At 40.9% G+C, this 25,232-nt stretch overlaps 1 protein-coding gene across 6 annotated transcripts in view; it reads left to right on the top strand.

The window, feature by feature from the left end:
* The window catches only part of LOC119911861 (dnaJ homolog subfamily C member 13), a 32,034-nt gene that overhangs the window by 5,664 nt on the left and 1,138 nt on the right, over positions 1–25,232 (top strand). The window contains exons 3-56 of one of the 6 annotated variants that reach the window (XM_038730848.1): positions 4,349–4,424; positions 5,417–5,566; positions 6,042–6,083; positions 6,184–6,384; positions 6,500–6,706; positions 7,013–7,108; positions 7,288–7,379; positions 7,639–7,805; positions 8,237–8,316; positions 8,431–8,600; positions 8,702–8,734; positions 9,488–9,587; positions 9,756–9,863; positions 10,000–10,155; positions 10,243–10,299; positions 10,390–10,511; positions 10,732–10,807; positions 10,977–11,072; positions 11,183–11,323; positions 12,154–12,168; positions 13,029–13,111; positions 13,329–13,482; positions 13,696–13,799; positions 13,900–14,059; positions 14,168–14,230; positions 14,320–14,421; positions 14,600–14,704; positions 15,157–15,359; positions 15,666–15,750; positions 15,867–16,021; positions 16,342–16,387; positions 16,481–16,635; positions 16,730–16,931; positions 17,034–17,149; positions 17,339–17,417; positions 17,508–17,643; positions 17,845–18,029; positions 18,148–18,222; positions 18,347–18,466; positions 19,060–19,455; positions 19,542–19,655; positions 19,962–20,078; positions 20,353–20,530; positions 20,623–20,714; positions 20,801–20,900; positions 20,987–21,061; positions 21,152–21,264; positions 21,391–21,560; positions 21,674–21,716; positions 21,805–21,978; positions 22,089–22,268; positions 23,054–23,194; positions 23,292–23,435; positions 23,543–23,642. In XM_038730848.1, coding sequence (XP_038586776.1) covers positions 4,349–4,424; positions 5,417–5,566; positions 6,042–6,083; positions 6,184–6,384; positions 6,500–6,706; positions 7,013–7,108; positions 7,288–7,379; positions 7,639–7,805; positions 8,237–8,316; positions 8,431–8,600; positions 8,702–8,734; positions 9,488–9,587; positions 9,756–9,863; positions 10,000–10,155; positions 10,243–10,299; positions 10,390–10,511; positions 10,732–10,807; positions 10,977–11,072; positions 11,183–11,323; positions 12,154–12,168; positions 13,029–13,111; positions 13,329–13,482; positions 13,696–13,799; positions 13,900–14,059; positions 14,168–14,230; positions 14,320–14,421; positions 14,600–14,704; positions 15,157–15,359; positions 15,666–15,750; positions 15,867–16,021; positions 16,342–16,387; positions 16,481–16,635; positions 16,730–16,931; positions 17,034–17,149; positions 17,339–17,417; positions 17,508–17,643; positions 17,845–18,029; positions 18,148–18,222; positions 18,347–18,466; positions 19,060–19,455; positions 19,542–19,655; positions 19,962–20,078; positions 20,353–20,530; positions 20,623–20,714; positions 20,801–20,900; positions 20,987–21,061; positions 21,152–21,264; positions 21,391–21,560; positions 21,674–21,716; positions 21,805–21,978; positions 22,089–22,268; positions 23,054–23,194; positions 23,292–23,435; positions 23,543–23,642 — 6,650 coding nt within the window. Of the gene's footprint in view, positions 1–4,348; positions 4,425–5,416; positions 5,567–6,041; positions 6,084–6,183; positions 6,385–6,499; positions 6,707–7,012; positions 7,109–7,287; positions 7,380–7,638; positions 7,806–8,236; positions 8,317–8,430; positions 8,601–8,701; positions 8,735–9,487; positions 9,588–9,755; positions 9,864–9,999; positions 10,156–10,242; positions 10,300–10,389; positions 10,512–10,731; positions 10,808–10,976; positions 11,073–11,182; positions 11,324–12,150; positions 12,169–13,028; positions 13,112–13,328; positions 13,483–13,695; positions 13,800–13,899; positions 14,060–14,167; positions 14,231–14,319; positions 14,422–14,599; positions 14,705–15,156; positions 15,360–15,665; positions 15,751–15,866; positions 16,022–16,341; positions 16,388–16,480; positions 16,636–16,729; positions 16,932–17,033; positions 17,150–17,338; positions 17,418–17,507; positions 17,644–17,844; positions 18,030–18,147; positions 18,223–18,346; positions 18,467–19,059; positions 19,456–19,541; positions 19,656–19,961; positions 20,079–20,352; positions 20,531–20,622; positions 20,715–20,800; positions 20,901–20,986; positions 21,062–21,151; positions 21,265–21,390; positions 21,561–21,673; positions 21,717–21,804; positions 21,979–22,088; positions 22,269–23,053; positions 23,195–23,291; positions 23,436–23,542; positions 23,643–25,232 lie in introns of all 6 variants that reach the window. The other 5 variants (XM_038730839.1, XM_038730868.1, XM_038730856.1 and 2 more) reach the window with 5 other exon arrangements.

Genomic DNA, 25,232 nt, shown 5'->3' with positions numbered 1-25,232 from the left:
TTTGAATCTGTTCATACTTCCCTATATTGTTCTTGAACAATAAACAAGCCTAGCTGCTACAGGTTCTTAAGCTATATTTTTTGCCCAGCCTTTTACGTACCAGTACATACAATGTGCTGTAACTACCTTTTGTAACTTGTGATAATTATCAAGGTTTTCAGTTATTTCAGTTGTTCCCGTCATTGCACACTGGGTCTGATGCTCACATTCAGCCCACCTTTCACCACTCTTTACATCTCTAAAATCTAGTGTTTATAGCTTCTTGTATGGGAGATTATGTAGCGTTGTCCTAGCTTTGTATGTAGTTGAACAAAACACAGTCTTTCTTGTGAGAAATATTGTTTAGAGAGAAGAGGCGGCAGTTAAGCGAGATTAGTCAGACACAGGAAATTGCTTAATGTGATACATTATGAAACTGTGGAAGGAAAAGCTCCAAGAATGTACAGTAGGACTGAATGAAAAGTTTCCTGTTACTTATTGCAAACTATATGTGTCGTGTAAACTATTTGGAAAGGTCATAGTGTGCTTGTTTCCTTTTATGAAACAGTTAAAGGACCACATCACTGTTTTGGACCATTTAGTACAATTCACATATTTATCACATTACGTGTGAGCATCTTTCAAGGCATACTATTGTGGCCTACCTAACACAAGGTTGTTTCAAGTCTCTGCTTAGTTAATTTTCATATCTTTTCTATGAATGAAAATCTCAACCACAGCAGCGTAATTTGCCAGCAGTACTAGCAATTATATGTGATTTGTGGTAGATAGGTCAAAACAGGCAAAACCATTGATGAGGTTATTCAGATTCCTTGGTCTCTAGATATTATAATAAATCTGTACTCATTTACTGCAGACATCAGACAAAGCTCCAGCTCCTCTTATGTACTTATCACAGCATTACTTTGTTATGGACTTGGCGAGAGAGGCACTTCTATATATATACTGTAATTGGCTCGCTTCAGTCAGAAAATCAGCTGGGTTTTTTTTTGCCAGATAAGCAGTTGACGATGGATGAATGGATGGATTGCTGGTTATCTTTCAAAGGAATGTCCTCCAGGGTCATCTTTATGCTGCATGCTTTCATTATGTTCAAAGACGAACTCCTGCTAACCGCTTAAAATAAATTGATATTGTGACTTCGTATACAAGACAAACTTGTTGACAAACAGATCACAACTATGTCAAATTTCGCCAAAATCTTATAATGTCTATCTTTGTTATCCAGCTTGTTGTGTGGTCACGAAGGAAGACCCACGGAGCAAAAATGTGATTCATTGTTAGCCTTACAAACACGCACTAGCCAGAGAGGGTTGGATATTGCCTGTGTACAAAGACAGAATTAAGAAAAAAAACATCAGCCGACAGAGAATGAATAATTAACTAAGTTTGTGCTGACACCCTGTTAAGCCAGCCACTTAGCACCAAGGTCAAGCTCGTGTGGCGAGACGGCACACTGAGTAAGGACAGAGACATGGTCTGATGGAGATGATGGACGCAGAGAAAGGAAACCTCAGTGTGAGTGGACATTGTTAGAACGGAATGAATACATTTGTGCAGGCTTACTGATGGGGAAGGTACATAAAAAGGACATGGTGTATAACTGTGGAGAAGGAAGGAGACTGGCTGTGAGATGAGCCTGGACCTCATACTCCACTTTGGCCTTGCCTCAGGCCATTGCCTGTCCTGTCTGTCTGTGTTAGTCTTGTGCTCCTTACACAAATGCATTATGCGGAAGTAACGTCTCAGTTTGACTTCCTTTTACTCTTCTTTTTGATAGGACTAGCTGGTAACATCACTAGAACTCTGAATGCTATCCAGGCCTAATGAGGATATGCAAGAAAGGAGGAGCCAAGTCAGCATTGTTACTGTCCAATCAAATAGTGCCATGGAGACGAACATATACAGTGAGGAAAATAAGTATTTGAACACCCTGCTATTTTGCAAGTTCTCCCACTTAGAAATCATGGAGGGGTCTGAAATTGTCATCGTAGGTGCATGTCCACTGTGAGAGACAAAATCTAAAAAAAAAAAAATCCAGAAATCACAATGTATGATTTTTTAACTATTTATTTGTATGATACAGTTGCAAATAAGTATTTGAACACCTCAGAAAATCAATGTTAATATTTGGTACAGTAGCCTTTGTTTGCAATTACAGAGGTCAAACATTTCCTGTAGTTTTTTCACCAGGTTTGCACACACTGCAGGAGGGATTTTGGCCGACTCCTCCACACAGATCTTCTCTAGATCAGTCAGGTTTCTGGGCTGTCGCTGAGAAACATGGAGTTTGAGCTCCCTCTAAAGATTCTCTATTGGGTTTAGGTATGGAGACTGGCTAGGCCACGCCAGAACCTTGATATGCTTCTTACAGAGCCGCTCATTGGTTATCCTGGCTGTGTGCTTCGGGTCATTGTCATGTTGGAAGACCCAGCCTCGACCCATCTTCAATGCTCTAACTGAGGGAAGGAGGTTGTTCCCCAAAATCTCGCAATACATGGCCCCGGTCATCCTCTCCTTAATACAGTGCAGTCGCCCTGTCCCATGTGCAGAAAAACACCCCCAAAACATGATGCTACCACCCCCATGCTTCACAGTAGGGATGGTGTTCTTGGGATGGTACTCATCATTCTTCTTCCTCCAAACACGGTTAGTGGAATTATGACCAAAAAGTTCTATTTTGGTCTCATCTGACCACATGACTTTCTCCCATGACTCCTCTGGATCATCCAAATGGTCATTGGCAAACTGAAGACGGGCCTTGACATGTGCTGGTTTAAGCAGGGGAACCTTCAGTGCCATGCGTGATTTCAAACCATGACGTCTTAGTGTATCTTCTTCCATTTTCTAATGATTGCTCCAACAGTGGACCTTTTTTCACCAAGCTGCTTGGCAATTTCCCCGTAGCCCATTCCAGCCTTGTGGAGGTGGACAATTTTGTCTCTAGTGTCTTTGGACAGCTCTTTGGTCTTGGCCATGTTAGTAGTTGGATTCTTACTGATTGTATGGGGTGGACAGGTGTCTTTATGCAGCTAACGACCTCAAACAGGTGCATCTAATTTAGGATAATAAATGGAGTGGAGGACATTTTGAAGGCAGACTAACAGGTCTTTGAGAGTCAGAATTCTAGCTGATAGACAGGTGTTCAAATACTTATTTGCAGCTGTATCATACAAATAAATAGTTAAAAAATCATACATTGTGATTTCTGGATTTTCTTTTTTAGATTATGTCTCTCACAGTGGACATGCACCTACGATGACAATTTCAGACCCCTCCATGATTTCTAAGTGGGAGAACTTGCAAAATAGCAGGGTGTTCAAATACTTATTTTCCTCACTGTATGTATACCAGATACAGATAAATCCTTACATGCACTTCAACACACTCCATGCTTAAACCTAGACTCTCCCCCAATCTAAAAAACTCACCAAACCTTTTTTTTGTACATAACAAAAACCCTCAAATGACCTGTTTTCAAATCAAACACCAGGCAGAGTTTTGAATTGGGCAGAAATGGCAACTGAAACTGTGGGCAAACCACACCGTGATCAAGCACGTACACAGAATATGCCCGCCTGCTCATGCACATGCACATTCACTCAGAGTAACATGCAGAAAGACAGAAGAAATAGAATTTCACACTTCCTTCCTACTATGTGACAAAACCCACTCTCATAACAGTTCCAATGAATAAATGTTAGCTGCTTCAGTGTCAAAGAGTGACTCATTACAGAACTGGTACCATGTAAAACTTTGTGACCTTAAATGTAAAATTCACTGAGACACCTAATGTGGTCAATGTAAAGAAAGAATAGCAAATTTCTGTGGCTGGGTCTGATAGGTAAATAATCAGAAACCATAGCCGCATTGTTTCAGTCTGGTATAACATGTCTTTACTGAATGGTGATGGTGAGAATTAAGGCAAAATGTTAATCACCTTCAGTACAGCTAACTGTCCTGCTGTTGCAGCTTTGAAAGTGGTAATTTATTATCTTTCTTTGATCATCTTTTAACCCTGTTTGTGCCTTATCTCAACCATAGTCTCATACAAATTTCTGGAAACTGACATTATAAACCTGTATGTGGATGATATCATCAGTTAACTGAGCCCTAGACATATTTAGCGCATTGGAAAGCTTGTGGCCACCTGTTCAGGGTTATCAGGGCTAACTTGATGTGTTAGCTTTGCTTCAGCTAAATCCCACATGTATGAAAGACCGCCACACATTCAGTCTCTTTCCAGCATTCACTGGTAATGTTATGTGGCTGCCTGTGCTGTTGGTTTCCATGTGCGCTCTGTGATGGGAAGGCTGTGTTTCTGACTCATCCCATCTCTGTGTTCCAGGTACAAGCGAGTCTTCTCAGTGGGGACGCATGGCATTACCACGTACAATCCTACCACGCTAGAAGTAACAAATCAGGTCAGTATGTGTGTATGCAGGCTGTCGTAGAGGAAGGTCTTCTCTGCTGTAGCTATCAGTACCTCGCAGTTGCCTGTGGAATTTGCTGTTCTTGGATACATGTGACTATCGCACATCCATTTAAAGTACACTGGTCTTATGCCAAAAGCTAAAACGCAGTATTTTTTACTTCTTGTGCTGAGTCGACTAATATGCTAAGCTTTTAGCTCTGCAGTGAACACGCAACAGCTTGTCTTTACACTGATTAGAACATGAGACATTTTGTAATCACTAGGTAGGATTTATTTTGTCACAATACAACAGGTTATAGAGTGAAATTGAGCTTGTAACTCCCTTCTGCTACGTAGCAGACAATTTACATTAATACTGAAGCAATTATTAAAATGTTAGACAGAAATAAACTATAGTCAATGGAGCAGTGCTGAGGATGATGAGGCTGCTCTGCAGTCTGGTGGTGTGGCAGCAGAAATACCCAATAGACATGAAACCTCACTCATTAACCAATGCATGAAATAGAATCGTGGTTGTTTTTAAAGGAATAATTACATTACGCAGTGTAAAAATAACATTAGTACTTTAGTCCCCCTGTTTAGCATTCATAAGCAGTACTATAACATTTAATAAATGGTTTATTACACACTAAAATGTAGTTGTAAGCAGCTATAAGGGCATTGAAGTGTTTATTAATGTACAGGATTTGTCTGTAATTATAGCACTTTCTTAAAAAGAATTTATCACAACTGTATTGGCCATTCTTTATCTGTTCATATACGTATGGGTACCTGTTGGAGGAGTTACAGTTGTTAATAAATACATAAACATTTAATCTGCTTACAGTACTAACCCTTTATTACATGTTTAGATACTGTTTATAAATTCTAAGCAGGGAGACTTAAAGTAACATGTTTCAATATATGTTTTCATGTTTGAACTGTTTGTGTGTGGCTATAACAATGTGTTTATCTCTTTGTTGTTGCTGTCTGTGGTACCAGTGGCCTTATGGAGACATCTGTGGCATCGGTCCAGTAGGAAAAGGTCAAGGAACAGAGTTCAACCTCACATTCCGCAAAGGGAGCGGCAAGAAGTCTGAAACGCTCAAGTTCTCAACAGAGCACCGGACGGAACTGCTCACAGAAGCTCTGGTGAGGACCAACACTCACAGCTGCATCTCTTCACAATGACTAATCAGACCTCATAAATATATTCATTAAAATGGTCTCTGAAGTGGTGTTTAATGTGGGTTTTCCATGCTTTTGAGATGTCTCCTAGCTGGACATTTAGCTGTGTTGACAAAATCTAAATCGCAGCAAAGTCACGTAATGTACAGCTCATTGTTTGGGAATGCAGTGTTTGCAAATCACAGGCCCTTTGACTCACTGTACTATAGGTGTTTATCAGATATGTGAATCAGTTTATTGCTGTAAAGACAAAAAAGTCATTGTGCTGAGGTGTTTTGAAAACAGCATTGAGAATTGGATTTCTCCCAGAGCTAATTAAATGTTTGTAATTTTGCAAAGATGACAACACTTCATAAGTGTTACACAAGGATGCTTCAACAGCTAGCTTTCTAAGTTGGCACTAAAATGTAATACATTTTTGTTTTTTTCTTATTCACAGAGATTCAGAACAGAGTTTTCAGAAGGAAAAATAACTGGCAGGGTAAGTACTGAGATCTATAAAGAAAAAATGTTAATTTGAGTATGTGTTTGCCAGTGTGGTGACCCCAAAATGAATATCTTCCCACACGTGTGTTGAACAGCGTTACAACTGCTACAAGCACCACTGGAGCGACATACGCAAGCCTGTGAGTTTAGAAGTGACACCAGGCGGCATCGACCAGATCGACCCGCACACCAACCGGGTGGTGTGCTCCTACGACTATCGTAATGTCGAGGGCTTCGTCGAAGTCTCTGATTACCAGGGAGGATTCTGCATCCTTTATGGGGGCTTCAGCAGGCTGGTATGCAATCAGAGTTTCTGTGTGTGTGTGTGTGTGTCTGTCTGTCTGTCTGTCTTAAGAGAAGCAAAATAAAAATTTCCTTTCCCTCCCTTTGCCCATTGCCTCTTTCTCTCAGCATCTGTTTGCCTCAGAGCACCGGGATGACATCATCCGCTGCGCCATAGAGCATGCTGGGAACTTCATCGGTATCATGCTACGGCTGAGGAAGGATGCCCTGACTTTCGAGGATTTCGTGACGGACAGGTTGGGGAAGTACAGCTCGGACGAGAGCATCACTTCACTGGCCGAGTTTGTGGTGCAGAAGGTCACCTCTCGACACTCGGTTAGAACAATCTGCTTCTCCTTGTTCCTCTCAGTGCTGTTGGGTTTCTCAAAGTGAGGTCCAGGAACCTCCCCGGACTCCCTTAACAGATTGCAGCAGTATCAGCACATCTGTTGATCCTTAAAAAGCCCTTAGTATTGTGAAATGATCCACATTTAAGTATCAAATGTGTTAAATACTGTTATTGGAAAGTTTTGAGTTTTGTACCATTCACTGGCTTTTTTGCATTTATTATTTATTTTTTTAAGTACTATACATTTAATCATTTTTTTTCATTGTTATGGCTTATCTTTGGTCTTTCTTTAGGAGCCTGTCAAGCGTATACTGGCCCTGACAGAGACCTGTCTTGTGGAGAGAGACCCAGCTTCATACAACATAGTCACCATCAAACCCTTCGGAGAGGTGAGCACAAGTCATAAAACTTTTAGGCTGAAATGTTCACACTCAAAAAACATTTTGCTCTGTGTAGTTGCACTCCTGTGAAGATAAATGTTAATTGAACTGCCTGTCTTTGTTTCATTATGTATGAACTGCACTGGTGACACAGCTTGGATAACACTCTTGTCCTCATCTGCCTTCAGGTATTTGCACTCATCTGTGATGTAGACAACCCTCAGGTGTTTACAGTTGAATTCATCAGAGGTCAGATCAGGAAGTATTCCTCCACAGAAAGGTACACAGATTGAACGCACCTTTCTTTCTTTATGTCTGCAGTGATACTACAGGCCCTGTGCGTTTGTTGAATGTTTTGAAGTCTCTCAGCTTTTTTTCTGTACTGTTGACCTTATTTGTCAGATGAGTAATTTCCTTGTGTGCGTGTCTGCTGCACAGCCTTAACTCTTTCCTGTTATTGTCTGCTCACAGTTGGTTCTCCATTACACAGATCATGCCTAATGCATTTAACTGAGTCTGTTTCGTATGTGCGTCTGTAGGGACTCCCTCTTAGCCAGCCTACTTGATGGAGTCCGTGCATCAGGCAACCGGGACGTGTGTGTCAAGATGGCCCCGACGCGGCGAGGGCAAAGATGGGGCCTACTGAGCATGCCCGTGGATGAGGAGGTGGAGAGTTTGCATCTCAAATTCCTGGCTGCACCTCCAAGTGAGTTGGTCGGTTGGTTCGCCACTTCGGTCCACAAAAAAATATTTCAACTATTAGATGGACTGACATTAAAATATAGACATCATTCATTGTACCCAGAGGATGAATCCTACTGATTTTAGTGATCCCTTATCTTTTTCGTCTAGCACCACTGTTAGGTCAAGATTTCAATTTGTCCAACACTACCAAATACTAATGCCATTCCTTTGTGTTTAGTTCTAAATAGCACATGGTTGCATGCTAAACTAAGCTGGTAAGCTTAATACATGCTAAACATCAGCATGTTAGCGTTTACGTAAAAACTCTGCTGTGCTTAGCCTCAGTTTGTGCCTCTCATGTTTGTGCCCACGTACAGTGTGTAGCCTCTTAGTCTTACTTTGAGGTGGTATATTCTTTTGTTTAATTATCCCATCCCTCCGTCCTTTGCTTAGATGGAAACTTTGCAGATGCAGTGTTCAGATTCAACGCCAACATATCCTACAGTGGAGTGCTGCATGCAGTAACACAAGATGTGAGTGCGTTCAGTTCCTGTGTGATTTATGTCTATCCTTGTGCCCGTGCAGGATACACACTCATTGCCCCGTCTTCGTCCCTCTCTCCGTTTCTTATCTGTTTTTCTTTTCAGGGTCTTTTCTCTGAGAACAAAGAGAAGCTCATCAACAATGCCATCCTGGCTCTTTTATCCCAGGAGGTTGAGCTGCCGGCTCTTAACGCTGAGCTAGAGAGCCATTTTCAGGCCATTCGACGCTTGGTGGCCTCAAAGGCTGGCTTCCAGGCTTTCACACAGCTGCCTAAGTAAGAATACAGTTGCAGTTATCTCACTTTATCTTCCTGCTTTTATTTGTTTAAAGTTTTTTGTTGAGCTGCTTGTAACAGGCATGCTCTGTCATTCCAAGGTCTGGTCAAGGGTCTGGAGTCACAGATGCAACGTAAATATGAATCCATACATCTCAGTCTGCCCTTTTGCCTTTCTCTGTTTCTTTTCCTTCTTGTTCTTTTCCAGAGATTTACTTAGCTGTCTGTCGATCAGCCTTCTTCTCTTTTATCTTTGTTCCGCTTTCATCTCAGGTTTTAGACAGGCACTTCAGACGGGAGGTTATGTCCCTCATTCGAACTGTCTGCCTCGATTTGTCTCGACCTTCCACTCCCGTCATCTCATACTCTTATTTTTGTGCCTCCATCTCTCTTCCACTATCTGCTTTGCCCATTCTGTCCTTAACATTTCTGTATATCACAATATTTAAGAAAGAATGTAGTCTTTCCGGGTCACTGAGATGTATGAGAGGAACTTTATTTACTATTTATTATTTGTTCCTCTGAAGAGAATGAGCCATTATTGGTTTCCCTTACAGATTCATTGCTAGAGTAGCTTGGTGTTTTCCTCACACAACCACTAGACTCATATCACTATAAATACATAAATGGTTTCTTTTTACTTTAAGGAAATTCTCTTTTATATTGTTACACTTAGTAGTTCAGTGGAAGATGTGACACATTTAAGAAACAAGCCACTTCTGAAGCAATGAATACTTTGTGTATCCAACCCCAGACCTCTAAATAATTCAGTATTTGTATGGTTTATATTCTTTTGTATTTCTGTTGTTTACATTACTCAAAGTTTTCAAGGCATGGTACTTTTAGTAGCATTGGTAAATCTGTGAATGTATGTCTGTGTGTTCCAGGTTCAGGGAAAAGTTGGGAGTAAAGACGGTAAAAGCTTTAAAAAGGAACAACAATGGCGTGACACATGCTGCTGTAGACATGCTCTGTGCCCTTATGTGTGTAAGTATCAAGTAAATATCTAGACATCAACCAAATGCATTATAAATATCAACCATTTAACATATTTGTCTATTTTTCTGCATGTTTGGATTTTGGGCGAAATGCTCAGCTCCACTGACTGATATCTTGCTGTTTGGCTGACATCTTTTCTTTCTTATCTCTTTCCAGCCGATGCACGATGACTATGATCTGAGGCAGGAGCAGCTGAACAAAGCCTCTCTACTGTCCTCCAAGAAGTTCCTGGAAAACCTCCTTGAAAAATTCATCACAAATGTGGTACATTTCATTTTATTGTCAGTAAGCTGGTAGCAGCCTGAGCTCAGGAGAATTTGGAAATTTAGAAGTTCTTTTATATAGTTTCTCATTTTTGATTTCTATCCAAAATCTTAGCTCTCAATGTCTTTTTTTCCAGGACCATGGAACAGGAGCTTTGGTCATCAGCTCCTTGCTGGACTTCTTAACGTTTGCCCTCTGCGCCCCCTATAGTGAAACCACAGAGGGGCAGCAGTTTGACATGCTGCTTGAGATGGTTGCCTCTAATGGACGCACTTTGTTCAAACTCTTCCAGGTACTTGTGTCAATATCCTTTTGAAATGACTGGTAGAGATTCAGTAGATGCTTGTGAATGCTTGAATTATATTGTCCTTCTCTCTAGCATCCCTCTATGGCGATAGTAAAGGGAGCGGGCCTGGTGATGAAGGCCATTATCGAGGTAAACTTTTCTGTGGGTATGATGATGATTGAATCGTCTTTTGTGTTTATGGTTTATGATGATAACCAACCTGTGTTTGTTTAAACTCAGGAGGGAGACAAGGAAATAGCTACTAAGATGCAGGAGCTGGCTCTGAGTGAAGGGGCTCTTCCAAGGCATCTGCACACTTCTTTGTTCACCATCAGCGCTGACCAGCGGATGCTTACCAACAGGTCCAACCTCAATAAATCCACACACTCGCACAATAATTTAGTCATTTAGATTCATTGGTTCCAGCTGTTCAGAATGTGGACTGGTAGTGGTTCACCTAATAGGCGCTGGATCTATACCAGTATTAGTACTGCACCAAACTAATAACATATGAAGTGAATAAACTAATTTCCCTCCAAGGGGACGTATAAAGTAATTCTTTGTCATCATCTTCTTTATCAGGCAGCTGAGTCGTCACCTTGTGGGCCTGTGGACGGCAGAGAACCCTATTGCGATGAACCTCCTGAAGAGGATACTGGTAAAGCTACAAATCAGCTCAGTTTAGACTATTAAACAAATATCTGATGCCTGTTCAATATTCATGGCAGAAGCTATTAGTATAATGGTGGTGATCAGACAAAGCACTCCAGGATGTAAGCCAATGCTTTTCTGTGGTACCCAGTTAATTATGTCTTTTGTGCTCTCAGCCAACAGGCCTTCTCGCTTACCTGGACAGTCCTGACCCAGTCCCAGAGAAAGATGTGGACAGAATGCACATCCGTGACAACTTGAAAATCGCCACGGTATTTGGATCAAACGCATCACATCTGTACATTTTTGCAGCGTGAATGAAAAGCTCAAATTGGAAATACTTTATATCTATAATTGTTGTTTTTATGTTTGTTTCCCACAGGACCAGCTTAATCGAAACAAGGTGCCTGAGTGGCAGCGGATGGCGGGCAAAGCAGCCAAAGAGGTGGAGAAGTTTGCCAAGGAGAAGGCGGATCTAGTGTTGATGCACTGGAGAGATAAAATGGGCATAGCCCAGAAGGAGGTGAGGATTTATTTTCTTTTACAAAGGGACTGATTTACCTGTTACCTATCAAACATGCTGCTGCTGCTGACTTTGTCTGCTCAGGTGTCTCTTAACTGTTGCTCCTGCTGCTGATGCTGATTATTACTGCAGAATTCAGAGGCAAACTCAGTAACCTTTAAGCTGCTGCTGTCACTTTGCTTGAAGAGAACGCTGCCAGCTCTGAAGCTGCCTGACCTTGGGGAAACAGCACTTCAAGATGCATATTTGCTGTTCAAACTGCTTGTGCAAATTTTCATATACGTTAGGCAGACATTTCTTCTTAAGCTATGAAAAGGTTTTGCACGTAGTTGGCATAAAGCTTTTCAGACTGAACCTGGTCGTTCTTATAGAAAGTACGTGTTAGGAATTGTGTTATTATTGTCATCTGAACTGTTTAATAAAACATTGGGCAACTACTGCCAGCTTGCTTGCTTGAAATATTCCCTAATCACAAATATACATACATACATACATACATACACACACACACACACACACACACACACACACACACACACACACACACACACACACACACACACACACACATATATAACTATATATATATATATAGTTAGCAATTAATTAGGTAGTCTTGGGAAATATAATAATCTAGTGGACACTAATAAATCTGAAGGCTTTAGTGATAGTTTTGCATGTCAATCTCTTAGTATGATGTACTCTAGTGACCTGTGACCCTTTTTGTTTCGATTAATCTCTGTTTGATCCGAGGAACAATAACCTCTGTATTGTCTCTGCCCCACCCTCCCCTTGTCTTGTGTGGTATCTGCTGCCAAACATTGCAGCAGGACAGAAATAACCTGGTAAGTAGGACAGACCAATGGGATCAATCTTGTTTTCTTTCCATGTTCTTTGTCTTGACCAAACCATTTTTCCATCTTCATGTGACATATTGAGTGTGTTTTTTTTAATTCAGTCAGGCGATGACCTGTTATTGTGCGTCTTCAAAAAGATGCTAGAGAACAAAAATAAGTCTATAATATATTATACTGTAGACAAGAAAAGCATAGATTTGAACACGCCTCTTCTTGTCCTGCTGCCAATAGAAGACATGTTCAGAGTACTTGTAGTGTTTAGTCATCAATAAATAATGACCACATTCAGTTTGAAACATGAGTATAATTAGCATAAACTGAAGGACCTTTGCCAAGCAGCCTGTAAGGCCTCTGGAACATTGCTCACAACATTTTTGATTATGCAGGATATTTGCAACTGTATGGCTTGAGTAGCAACATCTTTGCAACAGGAATCAACACATTTATGAGAATTTAATTTTGAGAAGCACAAAATGCTTCACATGGTATATAAAGTGCAGTCTCGCCAAAGATCTGTCTCGCCCTGCAAGAATTAAGGAAAGCACCCAATTATGGGATCCCATCTTGGTTTTTGTGTGTCATAACCTTTTGTGTGCACTCTAGTGGTGCGATGACGACATTGTTTTGGGATGGCTTAATTTGTCTCATTGTTCTAATATCTGGCTTTCTCCATTCTCCACCACATTTTATGTTACATTGTTATACACACTGGTTCCGTTAATTTCATTTCTGGTGTTCTTGTCTGTGTAAAATGTTGCGCATGTTGCTCATTTTAACTTCACAGCTCTCTATATGTCTTAAGCTGAAAAATTACAGACTGAATTTTTGCATCTTTCATTTGTTTTCAGAACCCAAACCAAAAGCCTGTCATCCTGAGGAAGAGACGGCAGAGAATAAAGATTGAAGTCAACTGGGAGCTTTTCTACTACAGGTAGAGAAAAACAGCTTTATTAAACAGCTTTATTCAGTTGCCCTTGATTTTAACCTTCGTTGGATAGCTTTATTAAACTATTATTTTGTTCATGTGTTATACTGAACCTGCTTTTGTCTTACTCAGATGATAGAGTTTGCTCCAGCTATTTAGGAACTCCAGAGTAGGAAAACTCCAACCTTCAAGTCATATATCAGGCTGAAAACCTTTTTTTCAGATTCCAGCTCGACCATGCACAGTCCAACCTCATCTGGAACCTGAAGACAAGGGAGGAGCTGCGAGACGCTCTGGAGGGCGAGATGCGCGCCTTCAGCGTGGACCGCGAGCTGGGCAGCGCTACCGTCATCTCCTGGAACCACCAGGAGTTTGAGGTTTGTGCTCAGCTGGAGTATCTAGCACTCACTGCTGCCTTGGCTATCATGGCTCTTATTTAATTATAACCATCAATTTCTCTGATACAGAGCACTTTTAGACTAGAACAGGATATCATGAAGCTTCTTTGAATCCCAGAGAGACATACATTATGTATTTCTATTTGTTCTGAAGTAATACACATACTGTGAGCAACATGTTATTATTTGCAGGTGAAATACGAGTGCCTGTCAGATGAGATAAAGATCGGGGATTATTACCTGCGTCTGCTGCTTGAGGAGGATGAAAATGAAGAATCGAGTGCCATCAAGAGATCGTAAGGCGACAATACAACAACACGAACCAACTGCGCAAATATTATCATTCTGCAGTGAATCCAGAAAGATGACAAGGCTTCTCCCTCTCTTTGCTCTTAGATATGAGTTCTTCAATGAACTCTACCATCGCTTTCTGCTTACACCCAAAGTTATAATGAAGTGCCTGTGCCTGCAGGCGCTCGCTATAGTCTATGGGAAGTGCTACGAGGAGATTGGCCCTTTCACAGACACAAAATACATTGTGGGCATGCTTGACAGAGTGAGTACAAACTGTTACTGCAAGAACTATTATAGTTTTTAATAGGATGTGTTTTTATGTAAGTGTTTAATTAATCCTTAAACCTGAAATACTCTTGTGTGGTTACAGTGTACAGACAAACTGGAAAGAGACAGACTCATCCTCTTCCTCAACAAACTCATTCTCAACAGGGTAAGCTGTTAAAAGCAACAGTGCCTCTTAGAGTCACCTGCTCATTTATTCTCCGTCCTGAGTAATATTTTTTTATTTTTTTTGTGCAGAAAAATGTGAAGGAGGTGATGGACTCAAATGGAGTGCGTATATTGGTGGACCTTCTCACTTTGGCTCATCTGCATACCAACAGAGCTACTGTGCCCCTACAGGTAAAATTTAATTTAAAAAAATAATATTATATGAAAAAGTGTGTGTGTATTAATTTTTTATTTTTTTGTAATTCTCTGAGATATACTGTACGTGAGAGTTAATTCAACATCGAACCACTTGTGAAAATCTGAAATTAATCTGTCTGGAGTGTCAAACAGAGGTCTTTAATTTACACAGAGCAACGTGCTGGAGGCATCCCCAGACATGAAGCGGGAGAGTGAGAAAGAGTGGTACTTCGGTAATGCAGACAAGGAAAGAAGAGGACCTTTCAGTTTTGAGGAGGTATGTGATCTTAAAAGGTCAAAAACTGGGATTTCTCTAATTTTGCACAGTAAATTTGAAAACAGAGTTAAATACCTCTTAAGAACAACTTATCAAAATGTAATAAAATAAGAAATTTCAGTCTAACGTAATAGGTTACTTGTTTGTACAAGTACTTTACATGGATGAAATAACTGAAACTAATTTGTTATTTTTATCACATCTATTATATATCTGTATAATTGAGTGAAAATGTCCAGTTAATGTAATTTGAGGTTAGTTAAAGGAGACATATTGAGAAATCATTGCATTCCCCCGATGTTATTTCTTTCATTTTAGTTGGTCTCTTGCATTTGCTATGGGTTTTTTTTTGTCCGTGTATGTTTAAAAATTTTTATTTTTGCTTTTTACTTTCTTTTGCAGCAGCCAGGCCTGCTTGTCTTTGTTATATGTTTTTACTCTTCCTTCTCCAGATGCAGGAGTTTTGGAGCACAGGTGTCCTGACCGCAAAGACACGCTGCTGGGCTCAGGGGATGGATGGTTGGCGTCCCCTGCAGGCCATCCCACAGCTAAAATGGTGCCTCCTGGCCACTGGACAGGCCGTGATGAACGAGTCTGACCTGGCAACTCTAATCCTTAACATGCTCATCACCATGTGCTCCTACTACCCCAGCAGGTGGGTATAGCAGAAAGTGCCTCTGTGGTTGTAAGTCGAGAAAACACTATCCTTTTTGGAAATTTCTTTTGTATGATGTTATAATATAATTCCATTCCATTCCATTTTTATGTTCTTATATACCCATATGTGTCAACCCTGTATTGCTAATTGTCATTGCTGTCATTATTGTCGTGTGATGTCTATTTTATTGCTACTGCGGCAAAACAAATTGCCCTCGCGCGCACATAAAGGTCTTGAATTAAATTAAATTCAATTCAACCTCTAGGCCATGACTAACACATATGTTTATTTAATTTTACTCAGGGACCAAGATAATGCCATTATCCGTCCGTTACCTAAGATCAAGAGGATGGTCAGTGACAATGCTTGCCTCCCTCACATTGTCCAGGTATTTGCACAATCTGATTTTGATTGTTTATATAAGGGTTGTTGTATCCACTCTGGTGAATTGCTGAATGTAAGTGTTGATGGTCTTGGTGTCATATTTTTCTTTGTCCACGCCAGCTGCTGTTGACCTTTGACCCCATCCTGGTGGAAAAGGTGGCCAACGTGCTGTACCTGGTGATGCAGGACAACCCTAATCTGCAGCGCCTCTATTTAACTGGGGTCTTCTTCTTCATCATGATGTACACAGGCTCCAACGTGCTTCCTGTTGCAAGGTGAAACACAATAAATGGCACAGAAATATCCGAACATGCTAAAGTTATCCCCAGATACTTTGAGATATTTAGTATTTTTATTGCTATGAATAAATGATGACTGAAAAATTAACACCAGACTGTCTAAAAACATAAATGTATTTATATAATATTGTATAAAGGTAATTATTCTGTTCACATAGTTTTGCTTTTGCTTCATGAAAAAACTTGATGCAATTAAAAATTAGAAATGAAATATTACAACTCCATGTGGATAGTCTAGTAACATGCACTGTTGATATTTACCTCTGACCTATCGAGACATTCCTGTGTTTCTTTAGGTTCCTCAAGTACACACATTTGAAACAAGCCTTCAAATCAGAGGAGGTAAAGTAGATGTTTCCCTAATAAATCCCCTCACACATTGTATCTTATGAATCCGTTTGAAAATAACACGTGTTTGTTGTGCCTCCTCCCCAGTCCAAGGGTCAGGACATAGTTCAGCGGAGTGTTCTGGGTCCGGTGCTGCCTGAGGCCATGGTCTGTTACCTGGAGAACTACGAGGCTGAGCGCATCTCGGAGATATTCCTTGGAGAATTTGACACACCTGAGGCCATTTGGAGCAGCGAGATGAGGTAGATATTAGTCTCCATCATGCATCATTTTTTAACTCTTAAAGGTAATGTAGAGTGAAAGTTCATAGAAATTTGTGTGGACTCTCTGTTTCAGGCGTATGATGATCGAGAAGATAGCTGCCCACGTAGCTGACTTCAGCCCCAGGCTGCAGAGCAACACGCGGGCCCTCTACCAGTACTGCCCCATCCCCGTGATCAGCTTCCCTCAGCTGGACAACGAGCTCTTCTGCAACATCTACTACCTCAGACATCTATGTGACACCATTCGCTTCCCTAATTGGCCCATTCGAGATGCCGTATGTCTCTCTTTCCCCCCTTATTTATCCAAGCTTGTACTTTGATGTCCTGCTTGTATTTTCTTCTTTTAACGTTATGATCCACCACCATTTTCCCTACAGGTGAAGCTGCTAAAAGACACTCTTGAAGCCTGGAAGAGGGAGGTGGAGAAAAAGCCCCCGTCTATGTCTGTAGATGACGCCTATGAAGTTCTGAACCTCCCCAAAGGACAGGGGCAGTGAGTGGCCTTTTGATTTATGTTATCACTTGTTACTGTTCACCTTGTATCCTGAATCAACTTTGTTGTTTGGTAGCAAGAAAATGTGGAGTGGGATGACAAGGATGGTGGAGTTGGTAGGATGTGGGATGAGATAACTTGTGGAATTAGATTGTAGGACTCACAAAATGTTGTAATTTTTGTCTTCAGGCACGAGGAGAGTAAAATCAGGAAAGCTTACTTCAGACTTGCACAGAAGTACCATCCTGACAAGAACCCAGAGGGCAGGGTACGTATTACGACCATTACTGACATGATATGTATTTAAGGGCTTACATAGTTTTATCTGCTGATTTAATTTCAACTTGACTCTTTTTAGGACATGTTTGAGAAAGTCAACAAAGCCTACGAGTTCCTTTGTACAAAGTCTGCACGAATCCTGGATGGCCCCGACCCAGAAAACATCATCCTCATCCTCAAAACTCAAAGCATCCTGTTCAATCGACACAAACAAGGTATGTAGCTGGATCAACTTTCTTTCTTTCATTCTTGCTATTGTTCTTTCTACCTATACATTTTGAAAGAAACAAGTTCAGGCACTATTTTATTTTATTTTATGTTATTTTATTTTTTTGTAATTTAATCACTATGTTATCATTATGTTAGATATTTGAAACAAATACCTCTTCTCCTCTGACAACTTCTATTGTCTACAGAACTGGAACCTTACAAATACGCCGGTTATCCCATGCTCATCAAAACAATCACAATGGAAACGGAGGATGACCAGCTCTTCTCCAAGACCTCCCCTCTCCTCCCGGCTGCTGTTGAACTGGCCTTCCACACCGTGAACTGCTCGGCCCTTAATGCAGAGGAGCTGCGCCGCGACAATGGCATTGAGGTACACACGCAATCACAAATCCTGGCATATTATCCAGTCTATATGAAACATTATACCTGTGCACTATGGTTTGTGAAGAACTGATTTGAATAAATCATAAATTGTTGTGTTTAATCAGGTGTTGTTGGAGGCTCTTTCTCGGTGTGTTGCTGTATTAACTGCATCAAGCAAGCCTGATGACATGGCTGTACAGGTAAAATTATTACAAAGCACTGAGTCACTTCATTCACCTGCACTCACCCTCTTTATAAGAGATGAGTATTGTACTGCATATAGTGATTTCTTTAACACTTTTTCAAAACTTTAATGGTCCACAGGTGTGCGGGCACATCTGTAAGTGCTACAGTGTAGCAGCCCAGTTTGAGGAATGCAGGGAAAAGATAATTGAACTGCCAAATATCATCAGGGACCTTTGTCACATCTTGTTCTATGGAAAGGTGAGACTCCTGCTCTTGCTGTGTTTACTTTGTTATGACTTTTCTGTCTATAATTACAAAGAAAACCCCTATCTGTACTATTTTTTAACACTAATGTCATTGTAAGATTATCTGTGAGATCTTGAACCATGTAGAAATTAGATTAGATACCCAATAATAGCATTTTAGAGGCTGCAGTTGCAAAACATTTAAAATTTCCTTTTTTGCTTTACTAAAGAGAACAAAAATGCTGAAAGTATGTCTTTAGCACAAGCTATCAACATCTTCCATTTTAAGAAGCTGCATTAAAATGATTTTTAATACAGTTTCTAACAGAGAGCTCGTTTTTGCCATAAAGATATATTTTTCATTTGAATCCATCTTGGATTTGTACAAAATGCAGCTCCTTTGAGGCCACCACTATTATTCTATTAAAGTCATCTTGCTTGTTTATGATCTCATTATCTGCTAATTGTTTAGTAATATTAAAATGCTACATGTAGCACCTTTTGATGTTAGCTTTATATGTGTTCTATAAGCAGACAGCTTCATAAACAAATATTTACAAATGTATTTCTCTCAATATTCATGTTCTCCCCCTCGCCTCCTCTCAGGGTCTCCCAAAAACTGCCACCTTAGCTGTACAGTGCGTGAGCTCCTTTGCAGTGGATTTCTTCCTACAAACCCATCTGTATCATGCTGGTGTGCTCTGGCACCTGCTGGTCCACCTCTTCAACTACGACTACACTCTGGAGGAGAGCGGCGTTCAGGCTAGCCAGGACACAAACCAGCAGGAGGTCGCAAACAGCCTAGCCAAGCTCAGCCTGGTAGCTCTCAGCCGTCTGGGAGGCTACACCCAGAACCCACACGCCCCAGATGGGAGCAATCCTGTTTCAGAGACCAACGGCCTAGAGAGCATACCTCCGGAGAACCCCACCATACGCAAGAGCTTAGCAGCCATGCTGACACCATACATCTCAAGGAAGCTGGGAACAGGAACTCCTGCTGAGGTACGTTGCACGGGTGGATACAAAGCGTTGATATACATAAACCCCCAATACCAAACTGAGTTCCTCATGCCCTTTTGTGTATTTAGGTCTTGAAGCTGCTGAATAGTAACTCGGAGAACCCGTACTTGATCTGGAACAATGGAACACGAGCCGAGCTGCTGGAGTTCCTGGAGCGTCAGCAGGAGGGAAACATCAAGAGGGTAGGAATAACATGTATACTCTTTTTTTATTTTCCTAACTTAATTTATTAAATTTCCAAACAAACGATGCATAACAAGTGGCAAGCTTCAATTCTGATATTAAATGGATATAAAACAGAACAGTGATGTAAGTTAAACCCATGTTTGGGATTGATCTAAATGGCTATTGAAGTTCATGTTGTGGAAATAGTTGTTTATTTAATTGTTCATACATGGTCGTACATTAATATAGCTATATAGATATTACTGATAATATCAGCATAATCTACAAACAAGTTATTTCTGCATTCTCTTATCTCTTAAAAGGGAGAAAATGATAAAAGCTTCGGTGCAGAGTTTGTGTTCAACGATCACAGCAAAGAGCTGATAGTTGGGGAGATCTTTGTCCGGGTCTACAATGAGCAGCCAACTTTTCCCCTTGAGGTAAGTAGAACAACAAGATGGTCTTACAGCCACATTCATTCTGCCCTTTTTTTTATTGTTTGCCCTTTCACATCAGTCTTCTGTCTACCAAAGGGTTTTATAGGGGATAAAGCATGAATAGCCATATTTATTATAACTGGAAATATTGATGGTAGCATTGACTTAAGTTTTTTCACATTTAATGGTCTATTTGATTATTTATTTTCCCCATAAAATAGACTTTACATCTTTTGGAATGTCATCCTACAATGTGTTTTGCAATCTCTGGTTTTAGTACCCCAAAGCATTTGCAGCCAGTCTTCTGGACTATGTAGGCTCTCAGGCCCAGTACCTACATACTCTGCTGGCTATGAGTCAGAGCAACAAAGTGGAGTCCCAGCAGCATGCTGAGAGGCTTCGCTTCGCGGAGATGGCTTTAGAGGCTCTCCGCAATGTCATCAAGAACAACCCTGGTGAGAAATTCTTTGTCTGAAGAGCTTCTTGTTGTTAATGAGTCTTTATTTTGGAGCTTCTTTTCTAAGCTGTTGTCCTTGCATAATTTCAGGTTCGGAGTCTGAGTGCATCGGCCATTTCAAACTGCTCTTCTCTTTGTTGCGGGTTCATGGAGCTGGCAGAGTACAGCAGCTGGTTTTGGAGGTAGAGGTTCCTGGTTCTGATATCTCATTGCTGTGGTTCCCAATATGCCCTTCTCTGCATTTTAATGACATTGGTTTCCTCTGCAGGTTGTGAATACAGTGACATCAAACCAAGAATGTGTTAGCAACATTGCTGAGTCGCTGGTGTTGTCCAACCTTCTGTTGCTGCTGCATTCACTCCCCTCCAGTAAGAAGACACTTTAAAACAGAATTATATACTCAATGTATTATTGCATCTTTGGACTAAAATGTGTGCATTTTTGCATCATTTAGGCAGGCAGATAGTGCTGGAAACCTTGTATGCGCTGACTTCAAACACAAAGATAGTCAAAGAGGCAATGGCCAAAGGTCAGTGTAATTATTTTTTTCTGAAGAGAGCTCCACATTTTTGTGACTTTTCAGTGCATGTATGCTCGTGTTAATCTGTTTGTTCCCCAGGTGCTCTCATCTACTTGCTAGACCTCTTCTGTAACTGCACACATCCCCAAGTTCGCACACAGACTGCAGAGCTCTTCTCCAAGATGACCTCTGACAAGCTGGTCGGGCCAAAGGTCAGTCTGTACAGATGTAAATTTAAAAAAATCAATAAGATAAATAATTGCTGTCCTTGTTGCATTACCCTGCATCATCATATATCCTCATCTCCTTAATCCTTTTCTTAATTTGCTCTCTGCCAGGTGCGCCTAATGCTGATGCGTTTCCTTCCTGGTGTGTTCATGGACGCCATGCGAGACAACGCTGAGGCAGCAGTGCACATATTTGAGGGAACACACGAGAACCCTGAACTCATCTGGAATGACAGCTCAAGGGAGAAAGTGTCAACCACTGTCCGGGAGATGATGCTTGAGTATGAGCCCAGTTTGATACCATATTTAACAAATAGCTAGTTGAGTGTGAGATATTGGAGTATTCTCACTGTCTAATATTATGCTTAATGTCATGTTCTTTACTTTCTTAAAGGCACTTTAAACAGCAGAAGGATAATCCTGATGTGAACTGGAGAGTAAGTACTATAATATTTATATATAATACTAACTAAAACAGTAATATAAGATTTCATGTCATAATAAATTCTTGCTTTGTGTGCTCAGCTGCCAGAGGACTTCACAGTGGCTTATGGAGCAGGACAGAGCGAGCTAGAAGTTGGTGGAGTCTTCTTGCGTATCTTTATTGCTCAGCCAGGCTGGGTGCTACGTAAGCCTCGAGAGTTCCTGGTGTCCCTCCTGGAGACCCTGACTGAGCTGCTAGAGAAAAACAACCCCAACGTGAGCTGCCTCACTTAGAAACAGAAACACACAACGTTTTATATTTTCACTTACTCTGTTTTCTTACACTAGCAGTTTCACCTCTTCCTGACATGTCTGGTCTCCTGCAGGGTGAGGCCCTGGAGACAGTTACGACGGCAGCAGTATGTCTGTTCAGCACACAGAGCCAGCTGGCCGACCAGGTACCTCCTCTGGGTCACCTGCCACGCGTCCTGGCGGCGCTGAACCACAAGAACAACGCTGTGCCCAAGAGCGCCATCCGCCTCATCCACGTGCTATCAGACAATGAGGTGAGGAGTCACTTGGACCTCGATCATAGACAGTATAAAAGAAGTTGGCATAGCCACAGTGACATCACCCATTGGTATGGGGACTACTGTTTTGAAGCCTGGGGTTTGGCACATTGGATGTCGCCATCTTAGTTTTTTTGGAACCTGAAGTGACGAGAGGCTGGGGTTGGAGAGGGATATGCATTGCTAAGCCTGACTGGTCGCTGTGGTGGCGCCTTGTCAATCATAAAGTAGCCATTCCCTAAAGCACACCCTGCTTTATCTTCTGTTTTCCTCTAAATGGGACCATAATTTAAAAAGTGAACATCATGCTGTATTAAAGAAGACTTAGAAAGTAACGATTGAGACCATAAACTAATTTGGACAGTATTTAGTGAGGTAATAAATCAAGTGAGAAGTCATTTTATCATAGACTCTAATGCAGTCAGACTTCTTTTTGCAACCAGTGGAGTCACCCCCTGCTGGCAGTTAGAGAGACTGCCTTCACTTTTCAGACCTAGAGGTTCTAGCTTGAGCTTGACTTAACATACTACAGTGAGGCAATCTCTGCCTTTTGCTGTGTCGATTTTGACCAATTAAAAAAGAAAGTTCTCACAAAAGTCTATTTTTTTGGAAGTGCAATTTGAAATCACTGAGCGCTGATTGTAAAGATTGCCACTTGAAAACCAGAGCCCAGATTCTTTAAAATATAACACTCTTTTTGTTAAAAAATGAATACTTTATAACAAGTTTGTCTCCTTTCTGCACCATGATATACTAACATTACCTAAAACTGTGTTGTATAGCTGTGTGTGCGCTCCATGGCTTCGTTAGAGACCATCGGCCCCCTCATGACTGGGATGAAATGTCGGGCAGACATGGCTGGATTGGCTTGTGAAGCTCTCAACCGCATGTTCCAGAAGGAGCAAACTGAACTAGTGGCCCAGGTAAACTTCATCCTTGTTGTTTTTTTTATTGCGTTGTGTGCATCATGTTTATTGACCATGTAAAATGTCTGATGTATTTTGTTAATGAACTGAACAGGCTCTAAGAGTGGAGCTGGTTCCATACCTCCTGAAGCTACTAGAAGGAATCGGACTGGAGACTTTAGAAAACCCTTCAGCTACCAAGGCCCAGATAGTAAAGGCTCTCAAGTCCATGACTCGCAGTCTGCAGTATGGAGAGCAGGTATGGTGGGAATATATGCCCAGAAGGATTATCAGATAAAACCATTGGATGATTAGTACCTAGTTATTTGTCTTATTTGAAAGTCTTTTCCGTTCACCGATTTGCAGGTGAATGAGATTTTAGCAAGATCCTCAGTGTGGAGTGCCTTCAAAGACCAGAAACATGATCTTTTCATCTCAGAGTCTCAGACCGCAGGCTACCTAACAGGTACAGTCTTTCTATAAACTTAACCTGCTATTGAACACTCTGCATCACAAAACCTGACATTTTCTTAACAAGCAAAGCAGTTTAACTTTTTTCTGTGAGTGTTTAAAAGGTAGGTTTCTTTCTCTGAGCTGTTATTGAATCTTAATGCTTTGCTTTATCCTAATAACCACCTTGTGGCTGACTCCTCACTTGTGCTTAAACCCTGCGACCCTTTCTCTCTCCACGTCCTATAACTTCCCGGCTCTGCCCTTCCCTTCCTCTTTGTCCTCCACATTTCCTCCTCAGGGGTATCTACTCCTTCTCTCCTGGCCGCCAGCAGCCCACTGCGAGGTGGGCTCTAGACTCCTAAGCTGGGTCCTCACAGCCCTCCTCTCTCTTCCTCTGATGCAGGTAGACTTGGACCTAGCTCCTACTGCCATCCCTTGCCTCTTTTCCTCCATCTTTGACCCACACTTAATTTTCCATTCCCACCTCTCCATCTTCACTCTGCTGACAATTTCATACCATGTTCATCTCCATCCACCAGTTCTTTATCACACTAAAGTTTAGGAATGAACAAAAAAAATGCCTTTGACATTCGCACACATGAATGTGATTAGTGTCCATGTGATGTGGTTTGGGAATGGCCAGGGGATTTCCAGTCCGCTGTGGGCTGGAAAACAGTAAAGCCTGAAGAAATTACTACTGCTGGCAGGATGCAGCCTTCAATGGAAGAAAAAAAGTGCCTTTAGAAGACAAGTAAACCAAAGAATAATTAGAGGCAAATGTAATTTAGAGTCTGCCCTACGTCTGACCTCCACGGTTATTCTAGATAAGTCTATTATGTCTACTATGTCCAAAAGATAAAGTTCGTTAAAATATGTTTGCATTCATATTCCTGTTCATGTTCTCTTCACCTGAGCCTGATTACTGAGTAAAGTAACTGCTTCACATTACATCACATCAAATTTACTTCAGCATTCAACATCAAACAATTTTCTTCATGTTACAACCACAGTGTATCCCTCATGCAAATGCAAAACACCTCTTTATGAATATACATGAGTCCAGATTGCCATATGTGTCATAAAATGTTATGCTAACTTTGATAGACTCATAGGTTCGGTTATAAACCTCTAAAATTACTCTTAATAATTAAACTAAAATCGGAAACACTCCACTTTTTACTGATCTTTAATTATTAAAGACTTATTTAAGTGAAAGGAATAAGAAAGGGTTGTTTACGTGACAGCGTAATTTCTGTTTTCCAAAATAACCAAAACATCAAAAATGTAAGTTAGATGAGAAAAAAGTTTTCCAAACAAACAGGAAACTACAAAAGCATAAATCACATTTGGAAATCGATGTACTTCTAACACGTACTTTGACTTACGTTTAAAAAGAATATATATAAATGCTGCACTACTTTCCAAACCCTGTCACCCATCCTTGAACCTTTGCTAAAAGTATCTAATAATTGGCCCGAAATCAGAAGTGATCACTCCTCCATACATATATTAGTATTTTAGTTCAGTATGTCATTGTGTAGCTCACCACTAGTGGCGCCAGTTTTTCCGCCTAGTCACACCTAAACCGAATCTTTTCTATCTT

The sequence above is a fragment of the Micropterus salmoides genome, unplaced genomic scaffold, assembly GCF_014851395.1.
Source record: "Micropterus salmoides isolate LMB-PRFRI ecotype aquatic unplaced genomic scaffold, ASM1485139v1 Ms_hic_scaffold_1, whole genome shotgun sequence".
NCBI classification, from domain to species: domain Eukaryota; kingdom Metazoa; phylum Chordata; class Actinopteri; order Centrarchiformes; family Centrarchidae; genus Micropterus; species Micropterus salmoides.
Note: the sequence above shows the minus strand (reverse complement) of the source record. Positions and strands in the feature narration are given on the sequence as shown.